This window comes from Equus quagga, chromosome 3 (genome assembly GCF_021613505.1).
Source record: "Equus quagga isolate Etosha38 chromosome 3, UCLA_HA_Equagga_1.0, whole genome shotgun sequence".
Lineage (NCBI taxonomy): Eukaryota > Metazoa > Chordata > Mammalia > Perissodactyla > Equidae > Equus > Equus quagga.
This window is the reverse complement of record NC_060269.1, coordinates 116,096,717-116,113,255: the sequence shown is the minus strand read 5'-3', so window position 1 is coordinate 116,113,255 and position 16,539 is coordinate 116,096,717. Positions and strand designations below refer to the sequence as shown.

The 16,539-nt window shown below is 40.5% G+C and overlaps 1 protein-coding gene across 2 annotated transcripts in view; it reads left to right on the top strand.

Moving 5' to 3' along the window:
* LOC124236620 (PGAP2-interacting protein) overlaps positions 1-15,005 on the top strand; it is a 53,600-nt gene extending 38,595 nt beyond the window's left edge. For both annotated transcript variants that reach the window (XM_046655539.1, XM_046655538.1), the window contains exons 14-16: positions 379-440; positions 5,540-5,695; positions 14,746-15,005. In XM_046655539.1, the coding sequence (XP_046511495.1) occupies positions 379-440; positions 5,540-5,695; positions 14,746-14,824 (297 nt within the window). In that variant the 3' untranslated portion in view covers positions 14,825-15,005. The remainder of the gene's footprint in view (positions 1-378; positions 441-5,539; positions 5,696-14,745) is intronic.
* The last annotated feature ends 1,534 nt before the right edge of the window (positions 15,006-16,539 follow it).

Here is a 16,539-nt window from a genome sequence, read left to right as displayed (position 1 = left end):
GGTGTGCAGAAAGTACTGCATAGGATGACCGAGGAGGATGCCGTAAATTCTGCTTGGGATGAGGGACCTGGAAAGCTGTAGGGAGCCAGTGACTGTATTGTAACCGCTGATTTACCTGCCTCGCTCCTGATCTAGACCACTTTCCTCCTTGTACTCCCAGCTTCTAGTACAGGGGCTGGATGGACACATAGTAGGTGCTCCAGAAATGTCTGTAGAATGAATAAACAATTTGGACCTTATCCGATCAGTAGGAGCCAGACCGAGAAAATAGCATGCACAAAGCCGTATTTATTACTGTAGCTTACACGTTTTCTTGGCAGTTCGGAATAGAGCACTATTTTTTATGCTTTAAACATTCTCTTTTCTGTTCTTTATTAGGATATTGACAGCACAGATCAAGACAGATGGTGTGAATACATTATGTATCGAGGGCTGATCAGGTGAGCATAGGTGTTTGTTAGTTTTTTTTTTAATCTGTTGACTGGGATCTTTGGGGTCTATCTTGAAAGGAAAAACTTTATGGAAGCAATTAGTTCCTTTTTTAACTTTTTCTTTAAATAAAGTGAAGAAAAGTTTAATACCAAAAAAAGGGACTGACCATTCATTCTTTCATTCATTCATTTATTCAACAAGTATTTATTATATACCTATTATGTGCCAGGTGTTCTTCTAGGCAGTGGGGATATAAGAGGAACAAAACAAAATCCTTGTTCATATAGCCTCCATTCCAGTGGAAAAAGACAGAAAATAAGCACATAAGAAATAGAATAGGAGAGGTGGTGATAAATGTGTTGAAAAAGAAAAATGAAACCAGGTAAGAAGGATGAGGGTGCCGGGGGTGGCTGTGGTGTGTTACATAGAATGGACAGAGTAGCGTCTCTGATGGAGTGATGTCCAGGCGGCAGCCCGACTGGAATGAGGGATTCCAACTGCCTATATCCTGGAAGAGCTCTCGAGACAGAGGGAATAGCAGGTACAGAATTTGAGTGGAGCTGGCTTGGTGTTTTTATAATAGCAAGGAGGCCTGCGTGCCTGGAGTAGAGTGAGATGGGAGGTGACATGAGAGAGGCAAGGGGGGCAGATCATCTAGACAGTGATTTGATTCACAGGTCCCTCCACTTTCAGGGTTCCTCAGTGGAGGGAACGTGCTGGAGGCCATCCCCGAAACTCACCAGGCTCCTCCTATTAGTACAGAATCTGTTTGGAGATGTTTGACTTGAGGCCTCTGACTACCCTCCTTGGGACGGTGCTGGGACCTCTACTGTGGGCTTCTAAGATGGACCTCTCTGGGCCTTAGTCCCCTCTCCGTACAGAGCAGTTCATCACCCAGAGGAGTCTTGGCATTGCCTACCTGAAGACGGGCTGATGTTGACCTGATCACTCCTTAAGTAACCTTATATTCTGAGATCTGTGGTCTACATTTATGAAGGAAAATGGTTGCCTTCTAGGAATAAAATAGAATTGCAGGGTCGACTTCTCTCCTATTGGAGATATGGCTTGTTCAGTTCTGAGTTATAGCCCAGTGAAAGCAAACTGTTAGGTTCTCCTGTTCTTTACTCCATTTGTCATTCAACTAGTATAGATGGAGCACAGTGCATGTCAGGCACTGGGGGTATAGCAGTAAACAAAGCGGAGAAGGATCCTTACCCTGGCAGAGGGAAGATAGACAATGATTGGCATGATGGAATCAGTAATGCCATGATAGCATATTTTAGGAGGTGATGAGTGTGGTGGGAAGAAGTTGAGCAGGGTAAGGAGCATCTGGAATATGGAGGTGGGGTTGCGATTGTAAATAGGAGGATTGGTAGGTCTTACTGAGATGACATTGGAGCTGAGATTTGAAGGAGTGGGCCATCTTGCTACCTGGGAGAAGACCCTTCCAGGTATAAGGACCAGCTAGTGCAAAAGCCCAAATGCTGGAGTGCTGATATGTTTGAAGAAAAATGAGGCTAGTGGGGCTGGAGTGTGTGCAGGTGGGATGGTGGTAGAGGAGGTGAGGGGGAGTGTACAGGCAGGGAGGGAGGGGAGCACGTAAGGTCCTGTGGACTCTTACTAAGGACTTTGGATGTTACCTAGTAAAATGGTGGCCTTTTTTGGTTCCTGGATGACTCCATCAGTTCATATGCTTACTGAGGTGAGCCAAGGAGGCCCTCAAGATGCTAAGATCCTTCCGGTTATATTAATAATTCAGAAACTCTAAAAAGAAACTCAGCACATGCCCACGTGGCTGCAGGAGAGATGGCTTGACTATTATCTTGGTGTCCCCAAAGGGCTAAGCTGGGAGGGAGTGTGCCGAAGTGTTAGTTTTGTGAAGTATTCGATACCTCAGATTGAAAACACTGTTTCTGTTTAAATTGAAATTAAAGTGATTGTTTTAATAGGGATATTAGAATTTCCAGAAATCAGTTTATGATATAGAGTGAGATAGGTCTAAGTTCAAGTTGTCAAAAGTGCTAGTTGCCGAGGAACAGTGGTCTTTATAGCACCAGTGCCCCTAATTGCTAATCCCTGGGCTCTCTTTGTACATTGGTGGCCCGAGACCTTTATTGCCTCTCCCTAGGAGAGTGGGATGGCAGATTATATGTGTGTGTGTGTGTGTACACTAAATGTGACTGTCAAAGATGGTATATTCGTCAGCTCCGGCTGCCAGAACAAAATACCATAGACTGGCTGGCTTAAACCACAGAAATTTATTTTCTCACAGTGCTGGAGACAGAGAGAAAGAGCACACATGAGCACACATGCTCTGTTGCATCTCCTCTTATAAGGACACTAATTCTGTTGGATCAGGGTCCCCACCTTGTGACTTTATTTAACTCATTTGCTTCCTTAGAGGCCCCATCTCCCAGTATGGCCACACAGGGGGTTAGGGCTGCAACATATGAATTTGGGGGGACACAAGCATTCAGTCTACAGCAGCTGGGAAGGTAATTTTGAAAATACCCAAATTAATGAAGTTAGGGACAACTGTTTTTCAGTTTCTGTCCACAAACCAATTCTGTAGGCTTTATCTCAGTCATCTAATTCAGTGTCCTGCACTTAGTAGGCACTTAATATATACTTACTGGACCACAGGGAGAGATCCCCTGTTTTAGTAGAAGATTGGATTTTCAGTTTCCTTATTTTCAAGGACTTTGGGAAGCTCCTTTGAAGGCAGTATCTATGAAACAGATTAGAATTTGATCGTAGAGATTTGGGAAATAAATAACTTAGATTTACTAGGGACAGGGACCTGCATGGATTTGGGCCCTGAGCTTAGACAAGTACACCAACCTGTCGGACAGCTTGGACCCCATTCTGTTGCCATCACTGCTCTTCTCTTACCCTTCACAGCGGGCAGACTTGCTGCCTCCGCTTGCCTGGCTCTGAGTTTCTGTTACTATTTTTCAAGTCATTGCAGGCTTTGTTTTAAGTTCCTCCTCCTGCCACCCTGGCCCAAGCCCCTAGCGTCTTTCACCTAAATTATTGCAGTGGCCTCCTAACTGGTCTCCTGGCTACCACCCTTTGCCTGGAGTCTGTTCTCCACACGGTAGCCATCGTATCTCTGCACAAAAGCCTCTGCATTCCCATCGCACTCTCAGAACTTATCTGAAGTCCTTGTAGCAACCTGCAAGGGTTTGCATCATCTGCCACCCCCACTCCCCATGCAAACTCAGGTTCCCCCTTCTGCACTCCACTCCAGTCGTTGCAGAGCTGGTCCTCAAAAAAGCGGAGCACATTCTACCTCCGAACCTTTGCATTTGCTGTCCCCTTTCCCTAGAACTCCTTTCCTCTGATATCTGTATGTCTGCTCCCTCACTTCATTCAGTTCTTTGCTCAAATGTCACTTTGTCGGAGAGGGATGCTCTGACCATCCACCATAAAATAGCGACCTCTGCCACCTAGCATTCCCCACCCTCTTTCCTCTGTTTATGCCCCCTTAGTGCTCAGGCTCTTATCACCACCTGATAGACTTTATACACACGTACATGCATATTTAATTTGTCCTCCCCAACTAGAATGAAACTCTATGAGGGCAAGGGCTTTGATTTGTTCAGTTTATCCCCCAAACCTAGAACAATGCCTACATGTAGTAGGGACTTCATATATACTTGTTCACTGAATAATGAATGACTGAAGCTGACAATTCTTTCTTTCTTTCTTTTTTTCGTGAGGAAGATTGGCCCTGAGCTAACGTCTGTTGCCAATCTTCCTCTTTTTGCTTGAGGAAGATTATCTGTGAGCTAACATCTGTGCCAATCTTCCTCTATTTTGTATGTGGAATGCCACCACAGCATGGCCTGATGAGTGATACGTAGGTGTGCACCTGGGATCTGAATCTGTAAACCCCAGGCCGCCAAAGCAGATTGCACAAACTTAACCACTACACCACCGGTCCGGCCCCTAACAATTCTTTCTTTCTCTCTCTTTTTTTTTTTTTTTTGAGGAAGATTAGCCCTGAGCTAACTACTGCCAATCCTCCTCTTTTTGCTGAGGAAGACTGGCCCTGAGCTAACATCCATGCCCATCTTCCTCTATTTTATATGTGGGACGCCTACAACAGCATGGCTTTTTGCCAAGCGGTGCCATGTCCTCACCCAGGATCCGAATCGGCGAACCCCGGGCCACCGAGAAGTGGAACATGAGAACTTAACCGCTGCGCCACCTGGCCAGCCCCAAATTATTTCTTTTGAAGAGGCAAAATATAAATAAAATAAAATGAATTCTTGGGGCCGTCCAGGTAGTGTAGTGGTTAACTTCCCTTGCTCCACTTCAGTGGTCTGGGTTTCTCCGGTTTGGATCCTGGGTGCAGACCTACACACTGCTTGTCAAGCCATGCAGTGGTAGCATCCCACGTAGAAGAACTAGAAGGACATACAACTAGGATATACAACTATGTACCAAGGGTGAGGGGAGGGAAAAAAAGAGGAAGATTGGCAACAGATGTTAGCTCAGGGCCAATCTTCCTCACCAAAACAAAAACAAAAACAAAGAAAAGGAAAGGAATTCTTGGCTGCTCACAATTCTCTCATTTTTCCACCTGAGCTTCTCCATAATTATTTGGATAACATCCATAAAGTGCTTTGATTTCCTGGAGAACTGAAAGCTCTAAGCAAAACCAGGATGTGCCATTTTTTCAGATATATAAAATCTTTTATTTTAGACTTGTTAGCATGGATGGAAATTTGCATGTGGTATTTGGATTTTTAAAGGTAAGAAATGATTTAGGCATACGCTCCTATCATTCTGAAGAATTCTTGTTATTGACTCAAAACATAATTGTGTAAGAGGCAATTTGTGTAGGCAGAATATTCATTGGTGTAAAAAAGTAGAGTAAGGTTGTCAAGTATGTTTAGTTAATTAAATCTATGTGCATGCTCCTTATTCATTTATATCATAAAAGCAATATTTTGATAAATATTTAGAGGATTAAATCAAGTTAATTCTAGTGATGTACAAGGTAGAGTTAGAAATGGGAAATTGGCTAATAATGAGGGTATCTCATCAGATTTCTGTATGATGATAAAACCTTTACAAAACATTTCTATTTCTGCCACAGATTGGGTTATGCAAGAATCTCCCATGCTGGACTGAGTGACTCTGAAATTCAGATGGCTAAATTTAGCATCCCTGATGACCCCGTTGATTATAGAGACAACCAGAAAGTGGTCACAGACCCCAGGGAAGTTCCTGAGAAAATTCATTTCAATCCCAGGTGAGTGAGTTCCTTTATGTTGTAGACTACAGTTACAAGGCAACGCATCCCCTCTAGGGACCTAAATATTATCCCACCATGAGCTACAAGTTATATTTGGTTCTGGAGGTTCATTGACGTAAGCGAGCTCATGGTAAAGATGATCAAAGCCTGCTTGGGTTGAAGTGATGGTCTCTGCTTTCTGGGGCAGAGAACTGTGTTACAGGACCAAGGTCAGGCCAAAAGATCACATCAGCATCATCCTCACCATCACCGTCCTTAGCACCATATTTGAGTGTTCTGTGTCCCAGACCCTGTTCAGTGCTCTGTGTCTTATCTCGATTAATCCTCATTGGGTTGGTACTCTTGTTATCCCCATTTTATAGGTAAAAAAGCTCAGGCTGAGGAACGTGAAATAACTTCCCTAGGGTTACGTGGCCAGTGCCGGACAGAGCCACGTGGGAAGAAAGCCTCTTAGCATCGCTGGCTTGCTGTGACTCTCAGCGCTGGCTGCACATTAGACTCACTTGGAGAGCTTTTAGAAACTACCACTTCCTGGGCCCCACCCTAGACCAATTCATCAGCATCTCTTTGTTGTCTGGGCTTTGGGGTTTGAAAAATCTTTCCAGGTTATTCTAATGGGCAGTTAGTGTTGAGACTGTGGCGAGCGGATAATTCGTTTCCATTGCAGATAGTCTACCGTGTGAAATATGTTGGGTTTTGTTTAGTTTTAAATAGAGATTATCTGAGAAGTCCATTTGCAGTAAAACATGTGATTTGGAGTACGTGCTCTTTTCTCCTCCCATGACTGGATAATGAGAGGAAACGTTTGCACAAAACCAAACCCAGAACATGTCCTATCCATTACTATTATTTGACATTTCTACTACTCTTACCAGCTAATGGCTCTAGAGACTTCTCAGACATCATTTTGTTTGGGGGAAAAATGACATTTATCCATTCTCTTTTTCTTCCTTGTCTCTCTTTACAACAAGAAAAAACTGTACCAAAGTGTGGGCAGTGAATGTAAGGAGAGCTGTAACCCAGCCTTGATTTGCTTCCGTTCCTGTATTTGATCTTGCCCTGTGTAGCGAGTGCAATGGAGTTGTGAAGTGCATGGGCTCTGGGGTCAGGCTGCCCTGTTCAAATCCTCACTCTTGCCAGTGAACAGCTGTGTCACTGTGGGCAACTTGTTTAACCTCTCCAAGCCTCAAATCTCTCATCTACCAAACGGGAAAAATAGTAGTGGCTAACTCTTAAGGTTAGTTGAGGTTTGAGTGACACATAAAGTTCTTAGAATAGTGCTTGGTGAATGCTCAGTAGCCAGCAGCTGCAATAGCAGCAAAGTATTTGTAGCAGTAACAGTAGAAGTAAAATAAAACGTTTCCTTTTTGGGGCCAGCCTGGTGGCGCAACGGTTAAGTTTGCATGTTCCGCTTTGGTGGCCCGGGGTTTGCTGGTTCAGATCCCGGGTGCGGACATGGCACCACTTGGCACGCCATGCTGTGGCAGGTGCCCCACATAGAAAGTAGAGGAAGATGGGCACGGATGTTAGCTCAGGGCCAGTCTTCCTCAGCAAAAAGAGGAGGATTGGCAGCAGATGTTAGCTCAGGGCTAATCTTCCTCAAAAAAAAAAAAAAGTTTCCTTCTTTATGTTGATTGAGGTAACTTTTTTTTTACATTTATTATTTTTAATTAATTAATTAATTTATCGGCTGTACATCATAATATATTTCAAATTCTGTGTAGATTACATCATGTTCACCACCTGAAAACTAATCATAGTTCATACCCTCACATGTGAGCCTAATCACCCCTTTTGCCCTCCCCCGTTCCCCCTTCCCCTGTGGTAACCACCAATCCAATCTCCAGTGCTATGTGTTTGTTTCTTGTTGTTTTTATCTTCTACTTATGAGTGAGATAATATGGTATTTGACTTTCTCCCTCTGACTTATTTTACTCAGCAAAATAGCCTCAAGGTCCATCCACGTTGTCACAAATGGCCGGATTCCATCATTTCTTATGGCTGAGTAGTAGTACATTGTGTATAAATACCACATCTTCTTTATCCATTCGTCCCTTGATGGGCACCTAGGTTGCTTCCAAGTCTTGGCTATTGTGTATAATGCTGCAATGAACATAGGGATGCAAGTATCTTTATGCATTTGTGTTTTCAGGTTCTTTGGGTAAATATCCAGCAGTGGGATAGCTGGATCATATGGTAGCTCTATCCTTAGTTTTCTGAGGATACTCCATACTGCTTTCCATAGTGGCTGTACCAGTTTGCACTCCCACCAGCAGTGTAACAAGGGTTCCCTTCTCTCTACATCCTCTCCAACATTTGTTGTTTCCTGTCTTGTTAATTATAGCCATTCTGACCGGAGTGAGGTGATCCCTCATTGTAATTTTTTTTTTTTTTTTGATGGGAAAATGAACTAGAAGTAAGTTTTATTTTTTTAAAAAAATTAAAAGATCTGAGGCTGTACCGTACTTTCCCTGTGGTTTTCTGCAGTTTTCCTCTCTGCGCTCTCCCTGTCCTCTTCATTCTCTCTCTCTCTCCCTCTTTTCCCCTCATTGTAGTTTTGATTTGCATTTCCCTGATAGCTAGTGATGTCGAGCATCTTTTCCTATGCCTGTTGGCCATACGTATATCTTCTTTGGAGAAATCTCTGTTCAGATCTTTTGCCCATTTTCTAATTGGATGTTGAGCTGTATTAGTTCTTTGTATATTTTGGATATTAACTCCTTATCTGATATATGGTTTGCAAATATCTTCTCTCAATTGTTAGGTTGTCTTTTCGTTTTGTTGATGGTTTCCTTTGCTGTGCAGAAGTTTTTTAGTTTGATGTGGCCCCATTTGTTCATTTTTTCTTTTGTTTCCCTTGCCCGGTCAGATATGGGACTTGAAAATATGCTGCTCAGACCGATGTCAAAGAGCGTACTGCCTATGTTTTCTTCTAGAAGTCTCATGGTTTCGGTCTTACATTCAAGTCTTTAATCCATTTTGAGTTGATTTTTGTGCATGGTGTAAGGGAATGGTCTACTTTCATTCTTTTGCATGTGGCTGTCCAGTTTTCCCAACACCACTTATTGAAGGGACTCTGCTTTCTCCATCGTATGCTCTTGACTCCCTTGTCGACTATTAGCTGTCCATAAACGTTCAGGTTTACTTCTGGGCTCTCAGTTCTGTTCCATTGATCTGTGTGTCTGTTTTTGTGCCAGTACCATGCTGTTTTGCTTACTATGGCTTTGTAGTATAATTTGAAATCAGGGAGTGTGATTCCTCCAGCTTTGTTCTTTTTTCTCAGGACTCCTTTGGCTATTCGGGGTCTTTTGTTGTTCCATATAAATTTTAGGATTCTTTGTTCTATTTCTGTGAAAAATGTTGTTGGAACTTTGATAGGGATTGCGTAGAATCTATAGATTGCTTTAGGAAGTATGGGCATTTTAACGATCTTAATTCTTCCACTCCAAGAGCACGGAATATCTTTCCTTTTCTTTGTGTCTTCTTCGATTTATTTCAACAATGTTTTACAGTTTTCGGTGTACAGATTTTTCACCTCTTTGGTTAAGTTTATTCCTAGCTATTTCTTTTTGTTGCAATTGTAATTGGGATTGTATTCTTAATTTCTCTTTCTGCTACTTCATTGTTAGTGTATAGAAACCCAACCGATTTTTGTATGTTGATTTTGTATCCCGCAACTTGACTGTGTTCCTTTATTGTTTCTAAAAGTTTGTTAGTGGGATGTTTAGGGTTTTCTAGATATAAAATCACGCCATCTGCAAAGAGTGACAGTTTCACTTTTTCTTTTCTAATGTGGATCCCTTTTCTTTCTTTTGCTTGCCTGATTGCTCTGGCTAGGACTTCCAATACTATGTTAAATAAGGTGGTGACAGTGGGCATCTTTTTCTGGTTCCTGTTCTTAGAGGGATAGCTTTCAATTTTTCTCCATTGAGAATGATATTTGCTGTGGGTTTGTCGTATATGGCCTTTATTATGTTGAGGTATTTTCCTTCTATACCCATTTTATTTAGAGTTTTTATCATAAATAGATGCTGTATCTTGTTAAATGCTTTCTTTGCATCTATTGAGAGGATCATGTGATTTTTATTCTTCATTTTGTTAATGTGGTGTATCACGTTGATAGATTTGTGGATGTTGAACCATCCCTGCATCCCCGGAATGAAACCCACTTGATCATGATGTATGATCTTTTTAATGTATTGTTGTATTCGATTTGCTAGTATTTTGTTGAGGATTTTTGCATCAATGTTCATCAGTGATGTTGGCCTGTAATTTCCTTTTTTTGTGTTGTCCTTGTCTGGTTTTGGTATCAGGATAATGTTGGCTTCATAGAAGGAGTTAGGAAGCCTCCCCTCCTCTTCATTTTTTGGAAGAGTTTGAGAAGGATAGGTATTAAGTCTTCTTTGAATGTTTGGTAGAATTCACCAGGGAAGCCATCTGGTCCTGGACTTTTATTTTTTGGGAGGTTTTTGATTGCTGTTTCAATCTCCTTACTGGTGATTGGTCTATTCAAATTTTCTGCTTCTTCTTGGTCCAGTTTTGGAAGGTTGTATGTGTCTAATAATTTATCCATTTCTTCTAGATTATCCAATTTGTTGGCGTCTAGCTTTTCCTAGTATTCTCTTATTATCTTTTGTATTTCTGAGGTGTCTGTTGTAATCTCCCCTCTTTCGTTTCTGATTTTATTTATTTGAGCCTTCTCTCTTTTTTTTCTTGGTGACTCTAGCTAAGGGTTTGTCAATTCTGTTTATCTTTTCAAAGAACCAGCTCTTGGTTTCATTAATTTTTTCTACTGTTTTTTCAGTCTCTGTTTCGTTTATTTCTGCTCTGATTTTTATTATTTCCTTCCTTCTGCTGATTTTGGGCTTCGTTTGTTGTTCTTTTTCCAGTACCTTTAGATGCGCTTTTAGATTGTCTATTTGAGATTTTTCTTCTTTGTTGAGGTAGGCCTGAATTGCTGTAAACTTCCCTCTTAGAGCCACTTTTGCTGTATCCCACAGATTTTGGCATGTCGTGTTTTCATTTTCATTTGTCTCCAGGAATTTTTTGATTTCTTCTTTGATTTCTTCATTGACCCAATCATTGTTCAGTAGCGTTTTGTTTATCTCCACATTTTTGTGGCTTTTCTGGTTTTCTTCCTGTAGTTGATTTCTAGTTTCATACCTTTGTGGTCAGAAAAGATGCATAGTGTTATTTTAATCTTCTTAAATTTATTGAGACTTGTTTTGTGGCCTAATGTGTGATCACTTCTGGAGAATGTTCCATGGGCATTTGAAAAGAATGCGTATTCTGTGGTTTTTGGATGGAATGTTCTGTATATATCTAAGTCCATCTGGTCTAGTGTGTCCTTTAAGGCGAGTGTTTCCTTATTGATCTTCTGTTTGGATGATCTATCCATTGGTGTAAGTGGAGTGTTAAAGTCCCCTACTATTATTGTGTTACTGTCTATTTCTCCTCTTATGTCTGTTAATAATTGCTTTATATATTTAGGTGCTCCTATGTTGGGTGCATAGATATTTACAAGTGTTATATTTTCTTGTTGGATTGTTCCCTTTATCATTATGTAGTGCCCTTCTTTGTCTCTTGTTACAGTTTTTGTTTTAAAGTCTATTTTGTCTGATACAAGTATTGCTACCCCTGCTTTCTTTTCTTTGCTATTTGCATAGAATATCTTTTTCCATCCTTTCACTTTGAGTTTTTGAGTGTCTTTAGGTCTGAAGTGTGTCTCTTGTATGCAGCATATATATGGGTCTTGTGTTTTTATCCACTTGGCCACCTTATGGCATTTGATTGGAGCATTTAGTCCATTGACATTTAAAGTAGCTATTGATAAATATGTATTTATTGCCATTTTGTCCCTATTTTTTTTTTCTGAGTGTTTTAGTAGTTCTTCTCTGTTCCTTCTTTTTCTCTTGCTCTCCTCCCTTGTGTTTTGATGGCTATCTTTAGTAATATGATTGATTTCTTTTGTCTTACTTTTTTTCTTGCTCATTATAGGTTTCTGATTTGTGATTACCATGAGGATCCTATTTAATATTCTATGCATATAACAGTCTGTATTGAGTTGATAGACTCTTTAGCTCGACCTCTTTTAAAAGCTCTACTTTTTCACTCCCCTCCTCCCACATTATATGTTTTTCAAATCATATATAGTCTATTGTTTAGTGTTTGTCTATCCATTACCCTCTTATCATTGAAATAGGTGATTTTAGTACATTTGTCGTTTAACCTTCATATTATCTTCACAGGTAGTCGATCTGCTACCTTTGCTGTATTTTTACCTTACAAGTGATTTTATTGCCTGGTTTTTTGTTGTTGTTGTTTTGTTTTTTTAATATTTTTTTTAAATCTCTATTTGTGGTCATTGCTTTCCCACTTAAATAAGTCCCTTCAGCATTTCTGGCAGAGCTGGTTTCTTGGTGATAAACTCCTTTAATTTTTGCTTGTCTGGGAAGCTCTTTATCTCCCCTTCCATCCTGAATGACAACCTTGATGGACAGAGTATTCTTGGCTGTAGGTCTTTTCCTTTTAGCACTTTAAATTCGTGCCATTCTCTTCTCGCCTGTAGGGTCTCAGCTGAGAAGTCTGCTGATAACCTGATGGGTTTCCCTTTGTATGTCACTTGTGGCCTTTTTCTTGCTGCTTTTAGGATTCTCTCTTTGTCTTTCATTCTTGACAGTTTAATTATAATATGTCTTGGTGTGGGCCTCTTTGGGCTTATCTTGTTTGGAGCTCTCTGTGCTTCCTGAACTTGGATGTCTGTTTCCTTCCTCAGGTTAGGAAAATTTTCATCTATTATTTCTACAAATAAATTTTCTGCCCCTTTGTCTCTCTCTTCTCCTTCTGGGACACCTATAATCCGAATGTTAGCATGCTTGATATTGTCCCAGAGTTCCCTTAGACTGTTGTGATTCTGTCTAATTCTTTTTTCTCTTTTCTGTTCTGCTTGGGTGATTTTGAGGTAACTTCTTAAATGGAAGCTGGAAGATCCGGGAAGAAAAAAAATTTCCCTATTTCCTTATTCTTCATTTACCAGGAGTGTGAGAAGTCCAAATAAAATATTTTAGGGGCCGGCCTGGTGGCACAGCAGTTAAGTTTGCATATTCCGCTTCTCAGCGGCCCAGAGTTTGCTGGTTCAAATCCGGGGTGCGGACATGGCACCACTTGGCATGCCATGCTGTGGTCGGCATCCCACATATAAAGTAAAGGAAGATGGGCACGATGTTAGCTCAGGGCCAGGCTTCCTCAGCAAAAAAGAGGAGGACGGGCAGTTGTTAGCTCAGGGCTAATCTTCCTCAAGAAAAAAAAATTTTAGGCTGATCAGATCTGCAGCTTGATCCACACCAACTGTGAAGGCAGCTACATCTGCTTTCCCACTCAGTTTACTTATGAGAATAACAGAAGCATAAGTAGAAGTCCTGCCTTAATTTTAAAATTCCTTCTTACAAAATATATACATATGAAAATTTATAAAATAGAAACAAGGAATACTAAGTTCACCAAAAATCCCATTCCTTTATTCAACAAATATTCACTGAGTACCACGATCCCAGCACCATGCCAGGCCTTGTGCTAGATACTGAGGACAGAGTAATGAATAAGACCAAGTCTTGTCCTGTGGAGCTTATGTTGCAGTGGGGAGAGAAGCACTTCAAAGGTTATTGCTGGTAATGTTTTTGGATACATCTTTGCTTTTTATGTGCAAGTATATCTATATATCACACAATTATCTCACCTTTGTAAATGTGTGAACATATATACATATATGTATGCATATGTGCATGTGTAGTCAGTCTATTTGTTAATCTGGTTTCTTTCATCCAAATAGTATATGATGAATTCCTTCCATAATAAAGTATTCTTCTGAAAATATTTTTTTTAATATTATGCTATTTTATTAATATTTATTTTTCCTTTTTTTGTTTTGTTTGGGCAAGGGAGATCAGTGTTTTGTTTTTGTTTTTGAGAACAATTAGCCCTAAGCTAACATCTGCTGCCAATCCTCCTCTTTTTGCTGAGGAAGACTGGCCCTGAGCTAACATCTGTGCCTATCTTCCTCTACTTTTTATATGTGGGACACCTACCACAGCATGGCTTGCCAAGCGGTGCCACGTCCGCACCTGGGATCCAAACCGGCGAACCCCAGGCCGCCAAAGCAGAACATGGGCACTTAACCACTGCGCCACCAGGCTGGTCCCTGAAAATATTTTTAATGATTGCGTAATAGTCCATTGTGTGGATGTACCAAACTTAGCTAACCAATTTAGCTGTTTTTGCACATTTATTCTTTCATTATTATAGAGACTCTTCCAGCGGCTCCTTATTATATCTTTGGGTATATCTTTGATTACTTCCTCAGGACTCAGTTCTAGTCATGGAATAGCAGACGGAAGGTTATGCAAAATTTTAATATTCTTTATTATTGTTTTGAGATGAGAAAGTAAACAGAACTCCTCTCTTCTACAGTATGGAGGTTACTTGAATATTGCAATTTCTGATAAAGAAAAGAAAGTCAATGGCTTCGTGTGCTCAGGTCTTAGCTTCCTTCATATTTCATCATACCAACCAGAGCTATATAATTAAATAATTATTCATCAGGAGAGTAAACCATTAATCTGTAGCACCTGAACACTTCTAGAAGCCTTAGAACTTGAAATTGTGCCAAAATAGATTCTATATATGTGTAAATGTAACATGAATAACATTTCAGGTGTCATGATCACTTTACCTATAAAATGAATATTATTCAAACTGATGACTAGAGAGAAAATCCAGACTTGTTTTTCACCAATATCTTCCCCCAATAATTCTTAAACAGCTGTGCTTTTGGAATGATCCATAACCATGGGAAGAGGACTTCGAAGGCTAAAATTTTAGTTTGCCTTTCCCATATGCATGAATCCTTTATTTCTTTGCTATTTTATAAGTTGATCGCATCTCTCCTGGTCTTATGATAGATAAGCTAAACCACAGTAGATTATGGTTGAAATTTGACATAAGAACATAGTTTTATGAACGGTGTTTACATGCCAATTACTTTTTTTTAGGTTTGGATCCTACAAGGAAGGACACAATTTTGAGAACAACCATCATTTTCATATGAGTACTCCCAAATACTTTTTATGAGCTATTTAAAACAAGAATTCATTGACTGGGCAAGTCTAAGGAAAACAAAAGTATGCAAGATAAAAAGAAGAGATGAATGAAAGTGGGAAACCACATACAAAGAATGAAAAATATGCTATCTGTACAGGGGGATAATCCATCAATTTATAAAATATATTGTGTAATAAAAGCATTTCTCCAAGTTGTTTTCCTTAAGTTTTTGATAAAAAATAGAATATGGGGGTAATATAAGAAAGTTTTGCTATTAGAGATAAAACAATAAAAGTGTCTTACCTTCTTAATGCTTAAAAATAGAAAATTGATTTATTGATGAGCTAGAAGGACTACTCACAAAAATCAAGCAGACTTAAATCCTTCTTGGGACAAAGGAGGAAAAAAATGTTTAAAGATCAAGACTACTTGTTAGAAGAAGACGTGTATATATAGCCATTGCTGACCCAGCAGCAGCAACACCGTGGCCCTCACTGTCCTTCTCTGAGCTCTGGTGGAATCATCTGTCTTTCCTCCCAAATTTATATCACTCCCCACATGACACGCTGTTCTGTTGTCTCCGGTCAGTCAGGCCACCAGATGTCAGGGAGCACACCTCAACACACACAGGGGTCCCACAGAGTGAATTTCTTTTTTTGGCATTCAAGGCTTTTTTTTTTTTGAGAAAGATTAGCCCTGAGCTAACATCTGCTGCCAATCCTCCTCTTTTTGCTGAGGAAGACTGGCCCTGAGCTCACATCCATGCCCCTCTTCCTCCACTTTATATGTGGGACACCTACCACAGCATGGCTTTTGCCAGGTGGTGCCATGTCCGCACCTGGGATACAAACCAGCGAACCCCGGGCCGCCAAAGCAGAATGTGCTCACTTAATGGCTGCGCCACTGGGCCAGCCCAAGGCTTTATTTAAAAAACTATTTTACTAAGGTCATATTGGCTTATGACATTGTATACATTTCAGGTGTACATTATTATATATCAGTTTCTGTATAGACTGCCTTGTGTTCATCACCAATAGTCTGGTCTTTCTCTGTCACCATACATGTGTGCCCCTTTACCCCTTTTGCCCTCCCCTCACTCCCTTCCCCTCCGGTAACCACTAACCTGTTCTTGTCCATGCATTTGTTTATCTTCCACATATGAGTGAAATCATGCGGTATTTGTCTTTGTCTGACTTATTTCACTTAGCATAATACCTTCAAGGTGCTTCCATGTTGTTGCAAATGGCACGCTTTTGTCTTTTTTTATGGATGAGTAGTGTTCCATTGTGTATATATACCACATCTTCTTTGTCCGTTCATCTGTTGATGGGCATTTGGGCCGCTTCCACATCTTGGCTATTGTGAATAATGCTGCGATGAACATAGGGGTGCATAAATCTCTTTGAATGTTGATTTCATCTTCTTTGGATGAATACCCAGAAGTGGTCTAGCTGGATCATATGGTAGTTCCATTTTTAATTTTTTGAGACATCTCAATACTGTTTTCCCTCGTGGCTGCACCAGTTTGCATTCCCACCAGCAGTGTAATTTTCTTCCCAAAACCTAGCAGGTCGGTGATGGGGAGAATCCGACCCAAGAGCACCGTCTCCACAGGGAATAGTGATTTGACTGTTGTTCAGGGAGGCACATAACATCTTACAACTGGAAAGGGCTCTGAATGTTGTTTTATCATTTTGGGCAGAGATAAAAATTACAAGAGAATTTGCAAAGGTTTTATGTTGCAG